This window comes from Quercus lobata, chromosome 10 (genome assembly GCF_001633185.2).
Source record: "Quercus lobata isolate SW786 chromosome 10, ValleyOak3.0 Primary Assembly, whole genome shotgun sequence".
Taxonomy (NCBI): domain Eukaryota; kingdom Viridiplantae; phylum Streptophyta; class Magnoliopsida; order Fagales; family Fagaceae; genus Quercus; species Quercus lobata.
The window spans coordinates 42,518,020-42,535,660 of NC_044913.1; the positions used below are offsets into that span (position 1 = coordinate 42,518,020).

Consider the following 17,641-nt stretch of genomic DNA (forward strand, 5'->3'; position numbering starts at 1 on the left):
CGTACTCTCCATTTTATGGAACCACAATTGTATGGCACAAATGCGTGCTTCTATGAACCTAGTGTGTTATATTCCTTCAATTTTAAATTTGTATTTCTTTTCACAAAAAAAGGGAAGAAAAAAAATATATACTAAAAATCCATATATTTCATATTTGTAATGGATCAAACTTTATGAACCCTTGTACCGTAAATTTCAAAGATTGTAACAAAAACTTATAAATTCCAAAATCAACACCAGAACGAGATTTCACTAGTATAAATTCCAAAATCTTTGTTCGTTATATATTTTAACCAATGAGCTTTACACTTATAAGAATGTTCTATTCTTCCATCAACTCTTAATATGATATTACAGGCTTACAGCAAATTCCAACAACCTCTTAATATAGAAATCAAAACAAAGAAATAAGTGATGAAAAATAACAGATACTGAAAGGCCGCCTAACTAACATGATACATGGACTAAGGTAGAAGTGAAGTTACAATGAATTGCAATTAGCAATCAAAATAAAAAGAATATCTAATCTCACTGCCTCAAGAATGGAAGGGCAGTGACTGGAGATCATCGTTAAGCAATTGCATACGTGATTGTCTCAGATTCTTGAGGCCGCCACTGGGACTTCTGAACACACAGCAATCCCTCATTGTCCTTAGAGTAGGTCAAGCGGACCTCCCACTGCATAGACTTCAGCATTTTCTCCAGCTCATTAATGGTCTCAACATCGTCGCGAACAATGAGTTTTCCTTCTGGCCTGAGGATCCGATCAACCTCCACAACTACTCCAACTAAATTGCACCTGTGAGACCCACAAACCATTATGAAATTAGAATGCAGCTTATCATATGAATAGTGTTTCAGTGATGAAGAATGAGAAATAGAATATTGCTGCACACCTCTTTTTAACCTTGGAGAAGAGATGGTCTGCATGGAGAAGATCATAGGACCTAGGATACGTGCTAAATGATTCACACCAATCATGATACATGCCAAATAGACCTCGTTCATAAATAATGGGTAGCGTATCTGGGGAGTCTATGGTGACCACATTCATGACCCAAATGCTCAAATCTTTCAGAGCTGCAGCAAATCTGCAAGCACAACCAAAAATCAGGACCTAGGGAGCAAAACCAAGAGAATAACATATTTCGGTTACCAATCAAAAGAACTACATGCTACAACCATTTCGCTTACCCTCCATAGACCGCTCTCATGTCCATGACATTCCTCACATGTGACCAGTCTATCCCCATCCCACTAAGATATGACTTGGTCACCACACGTTTCCAGTGCTCATGGTCTGCAGTGAAATCTTCAGGAGCAGCTTTTCCATAAACTCCAACCTGGGAACTCAACAACCAGTAAGGTGGTTTTTCCAACCTAGCTGGCCATTGCTCTGGCCATTGAGATCCACGTTCTGATGCATCTACAGGCACTTTGTGCATGCATGCTTGCAATGGCACGTTCCTATGGCCAACAAGCAGACAAAATGGTGGATTAGTTAGCCACAGATCTAGAGAATTATGGGAATATTTGAGTTTGCTGCAGACATAATTCCTTTGGCAAAAGTAACACCACCTTCCTTATGTGGGACAGTTTTACGTTTCTTCCAAATGCATTAAAGTTTTGGGGTCATTTTTGCCAATATTAAGAAAAACTGCAAAAATGTCCATTACATGGTTATAAACACATCACTGGGCTCATTTAGTGATAAACAAATCAATATATTGCTTATCTAGTTTACCCCTAACTTTTTTTGTCTTTTGAAAAAGGGAAATCCTAGGAATTAGAATCATAAGAGTTGCTCTTCGATTTTTTTTTTTTTTAATGATTGCAATCAACACAAAATAAAGCCTGATTTTATTAACATAATGATAACAAGCCTGTTTGATAAGTAAATCAATAAATAGCCTTGGTCCTATTGAAAAAAAGGAGTCAGTGAAAACTGAAGACCCAATTAGAAATGATATAGATTAAAACACTCTAAGTGGGAGAGGAGCAATATTCTTCATTCAGAAAGTATAACATAATTTTCATGTCTCAGCTAACAAGAGATTACCAGGCTGCATTGGGATCATCAGACTCTGGGCAAATAGGAGGCTCACTTAGTGATCTTTTCTCATAGCACTCATTAGAAGTAGGCTTCTTATATATAGCTGCACCTACTTTATTTACTGTATCCTTGCTAATCGAAACTGTTTCCCAGCACATTGCTTTTGTTAATTCCTTCATGGCTGCAAATATTACCCATAAAATGCACAGGTGGTTAGATTCAATAAACCAACTCAATCTTTGTCAAGGCTTTAAGACATTAGATTTATGTGTAACCCACCACTCCATATTCCAGCATCCTCAGCGTTCTTCTGATAAACTGGAGTAGCAGACCAGACAAAGAAACCACCAGGTCGCAACACACGATTTAGTTCCAAAAGAAGTTTACCACCTGCATATGGCAATTAGAAGTTAATTTCCAAAACAAGAGAAATTGTGAAATGGACCCCAGTGGATCAACCGCAACCGATCAATGCCGAGTTCAAGACCCAAAACATCATAATATTCGTTTTCGACAAGATTACGAATTTAGTAAGGGAGAAACGCCATTAAGATAAATCTCAAGCTTAATTCAATCACCACTCTCAAAATTAAGCCACTGGAATACCTTCTATGTGCCATGGAACTCTACAACGCGCACAGTGAACAACATCAAAAACCCTGCTGGGGTAGGGAAGTCTCTTTGTGCCCATCACAGCAGATATTGCAGGAATTCCCCTTTCAAGTGCGAATTGCACTTGGGCTTCATGCTCATCCTTTGGAGCAAATGACATAGTAAGCACATCTTTATCAAAGAGAAAGCCTCCAAAGCTAGCAACCCCACATCCCACATCCAATATCACACGAGAGCGTTTTCCCCAGGCAATATCAGGCACAGCCTGCATAAATCAAGATATTAATATTGAGCAAAATTTGTTCAACAATGTCAAGGAAAAGTGCACTAGTCATTTTTCTTCTTCACCTAATAAAATTTACTCAAAGCTTTGCTGCATGTATCATGCTATTGATGTTGATATTGTGTTTATCAAACAGATGGATATCATCATAACAATAAAAATTTAAGAGGTAGGTAGTAGAAAGATCATGTCTAGTTAAGTAATTATCAAATAATCAATTATAATGTCAGCTATATTGAATTTTATATATATATGACCCAGAACCAGTTCCATATAGATGAAAATCAGAGTCGCAAATATAATTAGGAATCATTGTAAAGCATTATGTGTTTAGTCTATTTTAGGTAATCTTAAGGGAGTGCAGAATCCACCTTTTACATCTTTTAGTGAGGGATGCCTGCTATAAAGTTTCTAGCTACAAGAATCTCCTAATCAATAGATGGAACTACCAATGGGGGAAGGAGTTGTATGAGACTTAAGTTGGGTTTCAGACATGATTTTGCCTACTAAGTTGTCCCAATACTTAATCATTTTTTTTTCCCTCACAAGTTTGAGCCAACAAATATCACTTCCTAGATGTAAGGTTGCTTAAATATATTTGAAAGGGAATTTTCCAGACTGGGATTTCAGAACCAAGCTTAGAAAACCATGATAATATTTCTGAAAGAAGCAACATGTGCCCATCAACTGCCAAAGAACATTAACAATTTTTATAAAATCATAACCAAAAATGTCCACACATACACGCCATTTTCATTGTTGTCCAGAGTTCCAAATGATCCATTAAAAGATGAATGAAACAAAAGTTTTACCTAAATGGCAAAGCTTCATCTGCAGGTGTCTAAGGGCTAGGTTCAAGCTTTACCCTTACAGCTTGTTTGGGAGGAATTAAATGAGTGGAATGGATTTTTAAGGAACAGTTCATTTATTCTCCTATATGGGAGTTTTGTAGGAAGGAATGGAATAGCTAGGCAGAAATGCTATTCCCTTTCCATTACCTCCTAAGCATTCATTGTAAAAGTGGAAGGAACACTCACAATTTTAATGAAATGAAAGTGGAAGGAACACTCATTCCTTAATGAAATGGATGTGAAATAATGATTTTGTCCCTTTCTAAGAAAAGACAAATAAAAGGTGAAGGGTATAATACTAAAATTACATATTTCTTTTCTTTCCATTTCTCTCTTTTATAAACTCCCCAACACACTAGAGAAAATACACCATATCCCAATCCATTCTTTTACAATCTACCCATTCCATTCTATATAAACTCCCAAACATAGTTTTATACTCTAACATCTACCATTACATGAATTAGAATTTTTAAAAATTAAATAAATAAATAATTTTTTTTTTTTAAAGGAAGAAGATTACAATAACAAAGGCATATTTTAATCTTCTGTAGTATGTATCGAATGATATTCCAGTAACACACAGACAGCCATTTCCACCTCTCTCCAACTAAGAGGGGATTAAGAAGAGAGACAATAAAATGAAACCAGCTGTTGAATCCAAATCAATAGGATAAGAAATAATGCAATTAATTAATGTACAAAGTTAAGGAAGCAAGAATGGGAAGAATGAGTTTATTAGGATCAAATCACTTACACCCTCTATGAATTCAATGTAATGAAGAGCACCATGCTTAAATTGGGTCCCACCACCAGGGAAAGTAAGATATTCACCACTCACTTTCACCCAATTCTGATGGCCCTTAATTTCTGCAAGCTTAGTGTGGGGAACATTATAGTACCAGATCTGCAGGAATGCACTTTATTAGTTCATCCTACAAAGAGAAAGCAAAAAGAACAAATGCACTTGCATATCAATTTATTGAATACCTTCTCCCTGCTTTTAGGCCACTCAATTGAACGTTTATATCCTTCAGGAAGAGAAACAAGGCAGGTGGGGGCTTGTTCAGGACAGTGCCTCTCTCTATGTTCATAATGCTTAGTACTTCTAAGACTCCTAATTGCTTGCAAATTGTCTAGGCAGGGGATGTAATCAGACCCAGCAGTGACATTGCAGACTTTCCAACTATAACCAGTCTCTTCTGTAGGAGTTTGAGCCTCCTTTTCATTCTTTGACTCCGTTGCTTGAGTTGACCAAGACCCATTTTGAGTGGTAGTTTCATTCAAAAGCTCTGTCTGAGCCCCAGAAGGATATACCTCATTTGGACTCTGGTTTTTGGGCTGTTCGTTTTCCTTTTTCTCACCTGAGTTCTCATTTGACTCCTTGTTATCGTTTTGCTCCACCTTCTCCTCTATCTGAACATTCACCTTCTCTCCATCCTTTGCTTCACCCGAGTTCTCTGATTTCTTCTCAGTCTCATTTGAATCAGATTTCAGCTCAACCTCTTTGGACTGGGATTTTTTCTCACCAGAACCCTCTTCAGAATTACCTTGTCCATCAGAACCATTCTCACCTCCATCTTTTTTGGTTTCGCCCCCATCTGAATTCTTCTCTTCATTATCCTTCTTAGACTCCCCATCTTCTGTTTTATTTTCTCCATTTCCTGTTTCAGTGTTTGAAACATCGTCTGGCTTGTTATCTTCATTTGTTTCAGGCTTTTCCTCTGGCTTCTCTTCAGACCTTTCTTCAGGTTTCTCTTCAGTGTTTTCCTCAGACTTCTCTTCTATCTTCTCTTCAATCTTTTCCTCAGGCTTCTCTTCTATCTTCTCTTCAATCTTTTCCTCAGGCTTCTCTTCTTGGGTTTCTTGTGAATTAGAGCTATTCTCAGAATTCACAATACTGTCCCCTTTCGTCGCATCTTCAGGCAAATCACCGGGATTATCCTCAAATTGCTTAGTATTACCCTCATTGCTCTTGTTCACTGGTTCACTCACCTCATTCTTATTCTCCTGGGGCACATCCACATTTTGAACAGGAACCACCGACGAGGATGTCATCATCCAAACCCCAACCAAGCAAAGCCCCACAAAAATGACAATCGTCACCGTCGAGCAGTAACTCGAAGACGAGGATCTCCTATTGTCTACTCTACTATACTTCCCTAAAGCCATTTTCTCTCACCACAACTACTTCTGCAAAAATTTTAACACCTGTAAACGGGAAACAAAATCAAACCCATCTCACATAAACCAAAGAAAAAACAGAACACCACAGATCCAACAGAATTTCCTTACTATAGATCTAATTAGTTCACAACATTAATAGCAAAATCAATACAGACAGGTCCAAAGTTTGTAATAACAAAACCCCATTAAATGCATTACCAAATTCAAACATTTCATGAAGACATGTCAACAGAAAAAGACAGACACACACCAATACCAATTACACAATCAAAATGGTAACTATTAATCAATAAGATTCACAAAACTCGAAGCTCAATACATACAGCTTATTCAGAATCATATAAAAATAATAACATACCAAGAGATGTCACCTAAATAGATCTACAACGATCTTAGCAAAAATCGCATAAGCAAGACACTGAAACATTCTCTCCCACCAAAAAATCAATCAAAAAAATTGAAAATTTGGAATGAGAAACAGACAAAAGCAACGAGATTGCATTAGATCTGGGTGAGAATTGTGGAAATGAACAAGATTAAAGAATGAAAATGAGAAAATCTAGCAATGATCTAGCTGAGAAATGTGAGCATTCAAACAAAGGAAATGCAAAAAAAAAAAAGCTGAATCTGATGAAAGACCGAATTATGTAAAGATTAATGTGGATTTTAGAGTTATACCTTATGGGACCAAAAAGAAAAAATCAAAAATTGAAGCAGATCTGAGTGGAAGCAGATGAGCTTGAAGCTAGTCCTCCATTTCCATTATTCTTAGATAGAGAGAGGAATAAATGGTTGCTTGTAAGGAATGAAAGAGAGAGAAAAGGCAAAAAGATAGAATTTATAGAGAGAGACTGGCTTGGTATCGAATTAAATATTTTATTCAGTCTTATTATTATTATTATTATTATTATTGTGATTGTTGAATTTGAGAGAGAGAGAGAGACAGAGCCACAAGAGAAGCGTGAAATCAGTGGGAAATTGGAAAGAGAAGAAATAATAACTTAGATTGAAAGGAAAAAACAAGTCAGAAGGATTTTATTGAAGACAAGAAGAGGTATCATAGCCTATTCGACTGCCTTAAATTCGTAGTAAATTCGCGAACTAGCCGCTACTTATGTTTTTCTCTGTTCTTTGTCGGATTCTAACAATATGACTTCCAAACATATTTTTAGGATCCTTTTGTTTCTTTTACAAGTATTTTTAATTTCTTTGTAAGAATATATTTTGTATTGATTTATTGGATTTGAAAATATATATATATAAATCAGTACAAATATGGTTATTTTTATAAAATTGTAAGTAAGTTAATTTTTAGATGTATAAATTAAAAAATTAGGTCTCTTTTCAATTAAGATAACTAGAAGTTGGTCATGTTTCGTTGATAAATTAATCTAGTTTATTTATATTGATAAAAATGGATGAGAGTTTTTAGTTTTCTTAATAAAAACTAAAAGTACAGTTCTTAAAAAAAAAAAACTATAAAACCTTTTTTTATCGATTTATTGGAGTTAAAAATACATTCATTTGAAATACGGATATCCTTACTCTTAAATAGGTTTTTCTTTTTGGGGTGACAATAATTTTAGTATTGACAACTCAGGTCACACAAACAATAACTCTAAGGTTGTTCAGCAAACCAAAACCACTTGTACAAATCAATTAGACCTGAGCTGACCGTCACCCAATTTGACCACTCTAGCGGTCAACGTTGGGTGTCTTCCTCCAAAAACCAACACCAGCAAGTTGAATGGCAGGTCTCTTCCTCCAAAACTCAAACCACTTGAACCGATCAACGAACCAAGCATTTTTCGACAAGATTTGCTAATTTCAACAAGATCTCTGCCATGTTTGGCAAGATCTCAGCTAGATTCAGCAAGATTTTCAACCAAATTTGGCAAGATCTCACTAGATTTGGTGAGATTTTTTCCTGATCTAGCATCTCACCAAATTTTCACCATTTTTGGCTATTATATCGCTTGATCTTTGTCGTTTTCTAGATCTTCAATGTTGAACAACCCAACCGCCAGCCATTGAAAACCTAATCCGCCTGATTTGATCATCCTCTCTAGTCAACAACAGGTTGAGATTTGTTTTACCCAATTAGGTCAGGTCAAGTACGGGTTAAGCCCAAACCTGATCCAACTCAACCCTTGGACATCCCTAAATAACTCAATAGCATTTATTATTTACATCAAATCCAATGGCAATTTTTGCCACATTTCATTATAACCCAAGGTTTTTTTTTTTTTTCCCTCTTTTCAAAATTTTTTTATTTTTTGTCATAAATTTTCTCACATGCACAAATTACTCGTGTCTGTTTTTGTAATTATAGAAAAACTTATATCGTACTCTCAAAAAATACGGAAGATGTTATAAAAGAGTACCAAGGATAAAATAACTCAAACTCAGTACAAAAAGGTAGCCATAAAGTAATTGATGGATGCTTTTAAAACACAAATTTGTGGATCTTATCGATTTTGTACGAGACATCAGTATATGCATGTAATGAATTTCGAGTGTAATGGTAAATCATCACCTTTAAATAGTAGCACTCAAACACCAGTGAACAAGCGAGTGAAGCGACCCTACCAAATTTGTATGAAAACAGTAGGAAAATTTAAAATGTTGTAGTTCATATATACTTTAAGCCCCATATATGTGAATTAATCTTTCTGTTAAGAAATTAATGTTTTACATACGTGATACTAAATCTATTGTCTAGGGTTAGACAATGATCGATGTTGACATAATTTCGTGAAGATTATAGATGTGTTACCATGTAATTAATTATGTTATGCAGTGTAGGCAGTTCATAATGATGTGCAAGGGATAATGATAGCAATGGTATAACAGCTACTATGAGGGAAACATGTAACATAAAAGTTCACCTACCATTGAAAACAAGAAACTCACGCAAACCCACTCTGTGGTCAATTTTACTAAAGAAGAAAGAGATCAACACTGATATCTAACTAGCTTTGAAAACGGCATGGCAGCGACTCTAACAAGATTTGTAGGTATATTTATGTTGTTTTTGGTCCAAGCTATAGTATCGATTTCACTAATTCTTACCCTCCACATAATACAATATATGTTACATTAGCCTAATCGTTAGAATTGACTGTTCATCTATCACTAAAAGGTGACAAATATTTTAGGGAATTGTTAAAAATGTCTTTTGGCCTTTTGGAATCTGCAGTCTCGCAGAGGAGTGTACTCTCGTTATAGGGGGAGTGTCAAAATCATTGTAGTTCAAACTGACATTTTACCGTGTTTTTAATGGCTACATCTACAGTTTAATTAATTCTTTCTATTATAATCATCAATTTTTTTATTGAAAAAAATTATAGAGGGAGCTTGATTTCCTTGGTTTTAAACAATAATATTCATTTGGAATTTTTTTTATAAAGATTTTTCTGTTTTATTGTGGTGTATAACTGTATATATTATACATCGGTAATTGGGGTGAGAAATTGGGAGAATTCAAAGTTTGAATATCTTTGTTAAAAACACAAGGAAGTGCTGACAAATTGAGCTACAAGGTTTTTTTTAGCTTACTGTATTATTTGTTATAACATAACTTTTAAAGAAATACTATGTTCACAACATTTTCATAATAATTTCACAACAAATCTTAAGTGGTAAGTTGTTATGAGTTGTTATTGGTGGGATAAAAGGGTAATTTTAGTGGTAAGTTTAAATTTGAACCAATAACAATTGACCACTTATAATGTGTTATAAAAATATTGTGAACGTATCACTTTTATAACTTTTAAAGTTATAAACTTATAATGTATTTTCACGCTCCACATAATCATGTGTAACAAGTGGCTTGATATATACTCTAATGTGATTTTACATCATTCTAGGTGAAAATTTTGTAAAACTCTGTTTGATATATCTTCAATTAACAAATAAAGAAAAATACCAATGTTCGTGATCTAATAATATATTGCCTTTTTTTAAGACCTAATCAAACACAATGAGTAGCTAAGCATCATCATGATTTATCCAATAAAAAAATAAAAGCATCATGATTCATGACAATATATACGCGGTTAATCAAAAGAAAACAAAAAAGGGTTCTCAAAATCAGTCAATTTGTTTTTGTTTTATACAAACCTTTTTTTTTATCTTAAAATATAAAATTTTAAACTTTTAGGACTCGTTTGGTAGAAAAGTTTAAGTAATGTTATTTAAGTATTTTTGATTTATGTATAAGTGAGAAAGCATATTAAAATATATGTAAAATTATTTAAAATGTAAAAAAGTATGATAGAGCTTACTCACTAAACATAGCCTTAATTAGTGCCTTTGGCCATGGTAGTGAATCTGTGAATGTCGGTGCAATGACAGAGAATTTGCCGCGTGAAAAAAATAAAAAATAAAAGCACTAGGAAAAGCCATGTGCCCTCTAATCAAACAAACACCGACTAATTAATTCATGGCCCTTTTTCTAGAAAAATCAATTGAAAATAAAATCATCATCTTGGACTTTTATTAAGAGAGGATCTAAAATGGGCGACAGCAGCACTGGTGGGTCCCATGATTTGTGATTATCCAAAAAAAAATTCTAAACTGGGTCCCACATATCTTGTACATTCCATTATGATCTCACGGCGGTTATAGGTCAGCTCTGCTGTATACAATCAAAACTCAAACGTGCCGGCCACTGCCTGCTACTAGTTAAATGCAGGATCCAGATCCACCGTATGTATATTTTACTCTTTCTAACTAAGTGTTTATTTAAATACTGCTTATTTGGTTGAAATTAAAAATTTATTACTGAAAGTACTATAAATAAATGTAAAAGTTAGCTGAAATAGTTTAGTGGGGGTCATGAATAGTATCAAAAAGTACAATGAGATCCATAAATAGTAGCAAAAATAAGCTGAATAGAAAATAATTTTCATTTTTCATTAGTATGCAAACGGGGGCTAAGTTCAGATCCAGAGATAATGGGAATAACAATAGGGGTAATAAAGGGTCCGTTTGGATATAGCTGAAAACTGAAAACCAAAAACACTGTAGCAAAATAATTTTTAAATGTGTGAATAGTACCGTGAGACCCATTTTTAATGAAAAAGTTGCTAAAAAGTAATGTTTGTGGGTCTCATGAACAGTGCACAAGTGTACTGTTCACGCAAAAAGTCAACATTCACGGCTAAAAAAAAAAAGTTGAAAACGCAAACGCAAAACGCAAATCATCCGGATCCAAACGCCACCAAAATATGAGAAATGCTAGCGAATGCTCTTAGGGTAATGGTCATTTTAAGAAGAAAAAAAAAATTAATGTTTTGACATTTTTTTTTTTATTTCCCATAAAAGTAGTGTCAAAATTTTCTTAAAATGGATTGTTAACCATTACCTTAAGGACACTTGTTAACATGACCCATTAAAATATTAATAAAAATGCATTGCATAAAATTTTTACGATAAATCCTAAATTATAGGTTGTTTCTTGTTTTTAATCTAATTCATTACTAATATCATTTTTTTTTAACCATTACACCCTTTGTTATAAAATTGTTAAGTAAATGCTTTGAATTAATAGAAATCACCCTATGTTGTAACTTTGGAAGAACCATCAACTATGAGGTTTTTGATCCTAGGATGAAACTTACATCAAAATCCCGAGAGATGGATGTGCATATTTTTCATAGCCAGCAAAGCAAAAATAACAATAAAATTGTAAAAAATTTGCACATAAATTTAGAACAAGTCCAACTAAGATTCTATCTTCCTACCTTAACTAAAATACAAGTTTTGCAACTGATAAAGGGAAGACACAATATATCTTAGATGCATATATATATCAAATATGTTGTCCTTATTAGAGAGACAATTCGTAAAGAGTAATTAGTAATCAATATCTATATCTGGGACGGGGTTTCAAGTAGTTCAATTGGTAAAATCTTTAGTCATTGAGTAAGAAATTTGTGGTTCAAACCTCACTCATATATAATAAATAAAAAATAATTAATGTCTTAACTTGATGATAAAAAACAATAATTATGTGGAAGTGGATGCCATAAGTTTATCAAAAATCAAAACACAAACATACACCAAACTCAGAATAAGCATAATTTTGGAAAATTTTAACATAAAAGTCACTTTCAAACCAAAAAAAAAAAAAAAAATTGCAAGTCATCTTTTCAAACCTACCTATTGTACTCTCTTTTTCACCAAACCACCAACACAAATCGTCACTTCCATGTCGTTACCTAGGGGTGTGCATGGATCGGGTTGGGTCAGGCTAAATGGATTTTTTGACCCTAACCCACCATGGTGGGTTGAACCCATAAGTTGGACAATTTTTTATTACTATTATTATTAAATTGAGTAGAAAAAAATATAAATATAAATATATTAAAAAAACCCAAAGATTAATATCATTATAACTCCTTAAAGGGCAAACAACACTAATGACTAAACAATAATAGTAAAAACAACAGGGGGCAAGAGAAAAGGACACAGCAAGATAGAAAGAAAGGGACACAGCAAGCCAGCAAGAGAAAATATTATAGAGTAAGAAATAGACCTATAAGTTGAGACAAAGCAAAAACATTTAAAAATCAGCCAAAAGAAAACTAAGAAATCAACAAAGCAAAAGCTAAACATTGATCCACCACGGCAAGAGAGATAAGCAAATAGAGCGAGAGAGATGAGAGAGAGAAGCTAGAAAAAGAGAAATAGAGCAAGAGAAAGAAACCCAAGTATCTACACCTAATATTGGAAAAGAGAACCACCAGAGTAAAAAAGAGACTTGTGGTTGAGACAACGCAAAATCATTTCAAAATTAGTAAAATGAAAACTAAGAAATCAACAAAGCAAAAAATAAATATTGATCCACCACGGTAAGAGAGATAAACATATGTATATATATATATATATATAGAGAGAGAGAGAGAGAGAGAGAGAGAGAGAGAGAGAGAGAGAGATAGAAAACATTGAGAAACTTTACCTAACACTGAAAGAGAGAGCTACCACCGGAAAGACAAAACCACTGTCGAGGCGGTGATGATAGTTGATGGAAGGCAATGGCTCAGCAAAGGGGAGAGGGTTAGAGTTTAAAAGATAGTGAAGTGGGAGAGGAGAGTGGGAAAGGGGAGTGGGAGGTGGCACATTAAGAGAAAAGGTTCTAGAATTTGTGTGAACTAATTGGCTTTTATATAGGATAGGAAGAGCTGGTTATTTAAAAATTTTTATTAATTATATAATATATTTTAAATATATATTAAATATATGGGTAGGTCAGGTCGAGTTTGGCAGGTTTGGAATTTTATGACCTGAACCCAACCCGACCAACTATCAAAAAAATTTTTGTAACTCAACCTAACCCATCAAGCCTTAAAAATTGACCTAACCCGACGGGTTGGGTTGGGTTGGATCAGGTTGGGTCGGGTTGGTGGGTTGGCTGCACACCCCTACGACATTATCCAAAGCCATAACTAACAACCACATTGCCACTAATTGCTACCACCGCCCATGATGACCATAAACACATGCATTCTTCCTCAACCACCAAAAAAAAACCTAATTGGAGATCACATTGGGCAAAATCAACGTGGTGAAAATTACATTGGGGCAAAGGCAAAGTAGGCAAGACCACCACCATCTCCTAATTGGGCTTCTCCATTGTTTGCTTCAACCTTTTCCTCATCACAATTGACGTTGACGTACATAGCTTGTTGTGCAATGTCAACCTCTTCCATGCTTTGAAAACTATATCGATTACACAATCATCAAGGTCTTTAACGAAGATCATTGCATCAACTAAGCTCTCGTTTGTGACAAGCCCAATTGTAAAAAAGAGTTGTTGTATTCACACACACACACACACACAAAGAAATAAACAAACATTTAAAGTGTTTCTGCTAAGCTATAGTACATGCCAAATTTTGCTTGCTATCGTAGCTCGTTGGGGGGTTTTTACTGGCGTAGAGCATAGTTGTCAATTCCATTACATTTTTGTCCAAATGAGTGGAATATTTCATACCAATATTAGAACTAGTATACTAAACACCTTCATTCCATCTTGATTCAAATTCTAGTGTGTTTTGGTGCATTCTGATAATTTTGGTTTGTTTTGGCCAATTTTGAGAAAAATTGAGATTTTGTATGGGATGATAATCATCTCTTGTTTAACATTTTTCTTGGTTTTCCACCTATCAAATGCCACATGGAAAATGCTAAAACTACAATTTTTTTTACAAATTTTTGATGTGGTGAATGGTTATTGTAAGTAAAAAAAATGATGTTAGTAATAGATTCAGATGAGAACCAATAAGGATTTGTCATATCAATAATTTGTGAAATTGTTTATGCTTGTAGCATTACTCAATGCCACATTACTTTTATTTATATATTTCTCTCTCTCTCTCTCTCTCTCTCTCTCTCTCTCTCTCTTTTTAAATATTTTCCCCCATTTCCTCCACTTTTCACTGTATTTATTATTTTCTAAGTGATTATAGGACCACAAACTAATTTCATAACTCTAATGTGGCAGACTGTGAGTAATTTATCACTTACACATGAACCCATTATTTTTTCTTCACCACTTAGACATTGTCACATTATAGCTGTGACAAAAAAGTTATGTAATAATTTATGGTACTATACTTTTTTTTTTCCTTCTATTTTTCTTATTATATATAAGCAAATAGTACGTGAATACAAATTTTTATTTTATATTTTTAAATTGATACAATGTTAAAATAATTTATTATTAGATTTTGAATTGATATGATACGAGCTTGATATTAAAAAACGTAGAGTTATGAAAGAGATGAATTAGTATAGTGTATAAAATAAAAGTACACCACAAATTCAGTTAAAAAGTTATAGTTGATAATAAGTATGTTTTGAAAGCCTCAAAAATCCAACTTTATAGCCTTTATAACTTATTTTATCCGCCCCATCCCGAAACAAACATTTTATCCTCATTTCAGTCTAATATACATCAACTTTAGTGTAATATTTGAAAACAAATGATTTTAATGTCATTTCAGTCTAATATACATCAACTTTAGTGTAATATTTGAAAACAAATTATTTTAATGTTTAATCACAAGGGTTCTTATATCATCTTTTTTCCCTCCCATTTTTCTTCCCAATCCAAACAAGCCAGGGATTTAGGCCTACAGTATAGGACCACTCCCTCTCTTTGTCTTTTTTGGTTGCATCCCATCCCCCTATTTAGAAGTTGTTGATGTTGTTGTTGGTTTTTTTATATACATATTTTTTTAAGTAAATAAATTTGGCAGGTTTCATTTTAGACGTGGCTAGCTAGATGCAATTGTACCAACCCACCCAAGGAAAAAAACACATAAAAAACAGAAGCATGTTGCATATTGAACCGCATCTACACGAATTTTGGCATGGCTAATTCATTGCTTATTGATTATTACCAGAAAAATTCTCTCTTATAGTCACAGATTCATCATCTTTTTTTTTTTTTTTAAAAATAGTTAATAAGAAGTCAACTTCATCAATTTGGCCACTATCACATCATCAAGATTGCTATTTGCTAAAGCGTAGGGGAATGGTTGTGAGTTGTGACGAATGACTTGGGGAGATTGATTGGTGCCTTTGTGATTGTGAGATGTGAATAAAATAATTCTATTGTATATACCTTTATTTAATATTTAAACAACAAGATCGATCCAACAGTTGGTCTTATTATTAATTTACTACAATCCGTGCAAGGCTTATTACAGTAGCCATTGACACTGTATAATAAAAGTGTACATACATAAAGGAATTTAAAATCAAAGTTCTCCCTTTTACCTCATAAAAAAAAGGGTCTCCTTTTTCCTATATAATAGAGCTTTAAAATCAAATTCCTTTCTACTTCTATAACTAAAAGCCAAAAAAAAAAAAAAAAAAAAAAAAGAATTAGGAAAAGCTATAAATTTTAGGACAAGGATAAAAAAGGAAAGGAATGGGGATCCGATTGAGTTTAGATAGAGATAGAAGTAAGTGTTTGCCTTTAATGTTGGGTTGTAGATTGAAAGGTCATGTGTCGCATATGATAATGTTGAAATCTGGACAGGACATAAAAGGACCACCAAAATCTCTCTTGTGTGCGCTTTGCACTATAGTTTTTCTTCATGAAAATAAAATAATATCTTAATTGATTGAACATTTTTTATATTAACAACAGAACATTGGATTTGATGAACGGTACTAACTTAGAATGGAGGAAATCCCGGTGGGCATAGGAGTCAATTTTATTTTTTTATGTTTCTTTTACTTTATCCACTCAGAAAGCAAAGTATTTCTATTGTTTCATCATTCATGACTAGATTTTTTTTTTCTAGTTTCCATCTCCAGTGGCATTAAATGAATTTCCTTTTATATATGATGATTAATTCTAAAGAAACCTGATTCACGGGTTTTGGACTTGTTTCATATCGAGAAGTTGATGAAATTTACTATGATTCGTTTCATAAATTACTTTGGGAAATAATCATTACATAGACAAAAATGATCATGAATTTTTTTGACTCGTTTAACCAATATATATAAGTCAGAATTATTTTTGATCATAACGGTATCAGGCTATCAAGAAGCTACAGTACTCCCATAAAATAAAGAAGCTACAGTACTAATATTGGATAGATCATAATTCAACCATTTAATTTACCTACGAATAGTTGAATACAGGAGGAATGCAAATAGAAGTTGAATCCCCTCTTTCTTTCTCTCTCTCTTCCTTTTTTTTTTTTTTTTTTTTTTTTGGTGGGGAATAAATTGAATTGAAGGGAAAAAAACTAGTGTACAGAGTTTGTTTTACACACAATCTAAGAATACAATAAAAACTTGATTTGATGTCATGTTTTCAAATAAAGTCACATTTATAGTATATTTGAGAGCAGTGTGCTTTGCATATACTGTGTGTAATAAACATAGCCCTAAATTGAATAGCACATGCAACAAGTATGTATATGAGATAATTATTGGGCAAGTTGCGCCTATTTTCCATGCATGAAGCATGTAGTACTATTTTTTTTTTCTTGATGTGATGTAGTACTATTTTTTGGCTTTGGAAGAATGAGGTGGAAATAGAATTTATAAATTTGATTCTCAATTAATATAAAAATAAATTATAATTTTTTTTTAAATAATATAATTTGATAGTCACAAGACTCACAAACAATAATAGAGAGAGATTCATTTGAAACTTTGATTTATATTAAAGGAAAGTAACCTATATATGCCATTAACTTACAAGATCGTATCCAAATCCCAATGCCCAAAATTGGGTATGCACGGAACTATAATAAGACTAAGAAATTTTTTTTGGAAAATACTTGTCATAACTCTTTTCTTGCTTTTATGGTATAGATTCATTTCCCATTTTAACAAAAAAAAAAAAAAAAAAAAAAAATTCACATGCATGCATTGCTATATATAGCCCAAAGAAATAGCAATAAATAGCCGTTAATGAAAAAAAAAAAAAAAAAAAAGGAGAAAAATCAAGGGACGTTCACTATCCCTCCTTTCATATGTGCATCATATTTAATTTCTCTCTCTCTCTCCTCCATTCATTCTGCACTACATCATTTTTCATAATTTACATCCTCCAATCAAAAATTGCCACGTACAAAAAGGGCCATTTTAGTAACTTCACCAACAAAAAAATTCACCAAC

At 33.4% G+C, this 17,641-nt stretch overlaps 1 protein-coding gene across 1 annotated transcript; it reads right to left on the reverse strand.

Moving 5' to 3' along the window:
- Nucleotides 1-232: 232 nt before the first annotated feature.
- LOC115963345 (probable methyltransferase PMT26) lies at nucleotides 233-7,028 on the reverse strand. The gene is made up of 9 exons (XM_031082312.1): nucleotides 6,665-7,028; nucleotides 4,790-6,010; nucleotides 4,557-4,706; nucleotides 2,660-2,930; nucleotides 2,333-2,443; nucleotides 2,060-2,234; nucleotides 1,195-1,467; nucleotides 897-1,091; nucleotides 233-799 (listed from the first exon to the last, which is right to left on the reverse strand). Exons 2-9 carry the CDS (start codon nucleotides 5,969-5,971, stop codon nucleotides 571-573), a joined length of 2,586 nt encoding a protein of 861 aa, XP_030938172.1. The 5' UTR covers nucleotides 5,972-6,010; nucleotides 6,665-7,028; the 3' UTR covers nucleotides 233-570.
- Nucleotides 7,029-17,641: the final 10,613 nt, after the last annotated feature.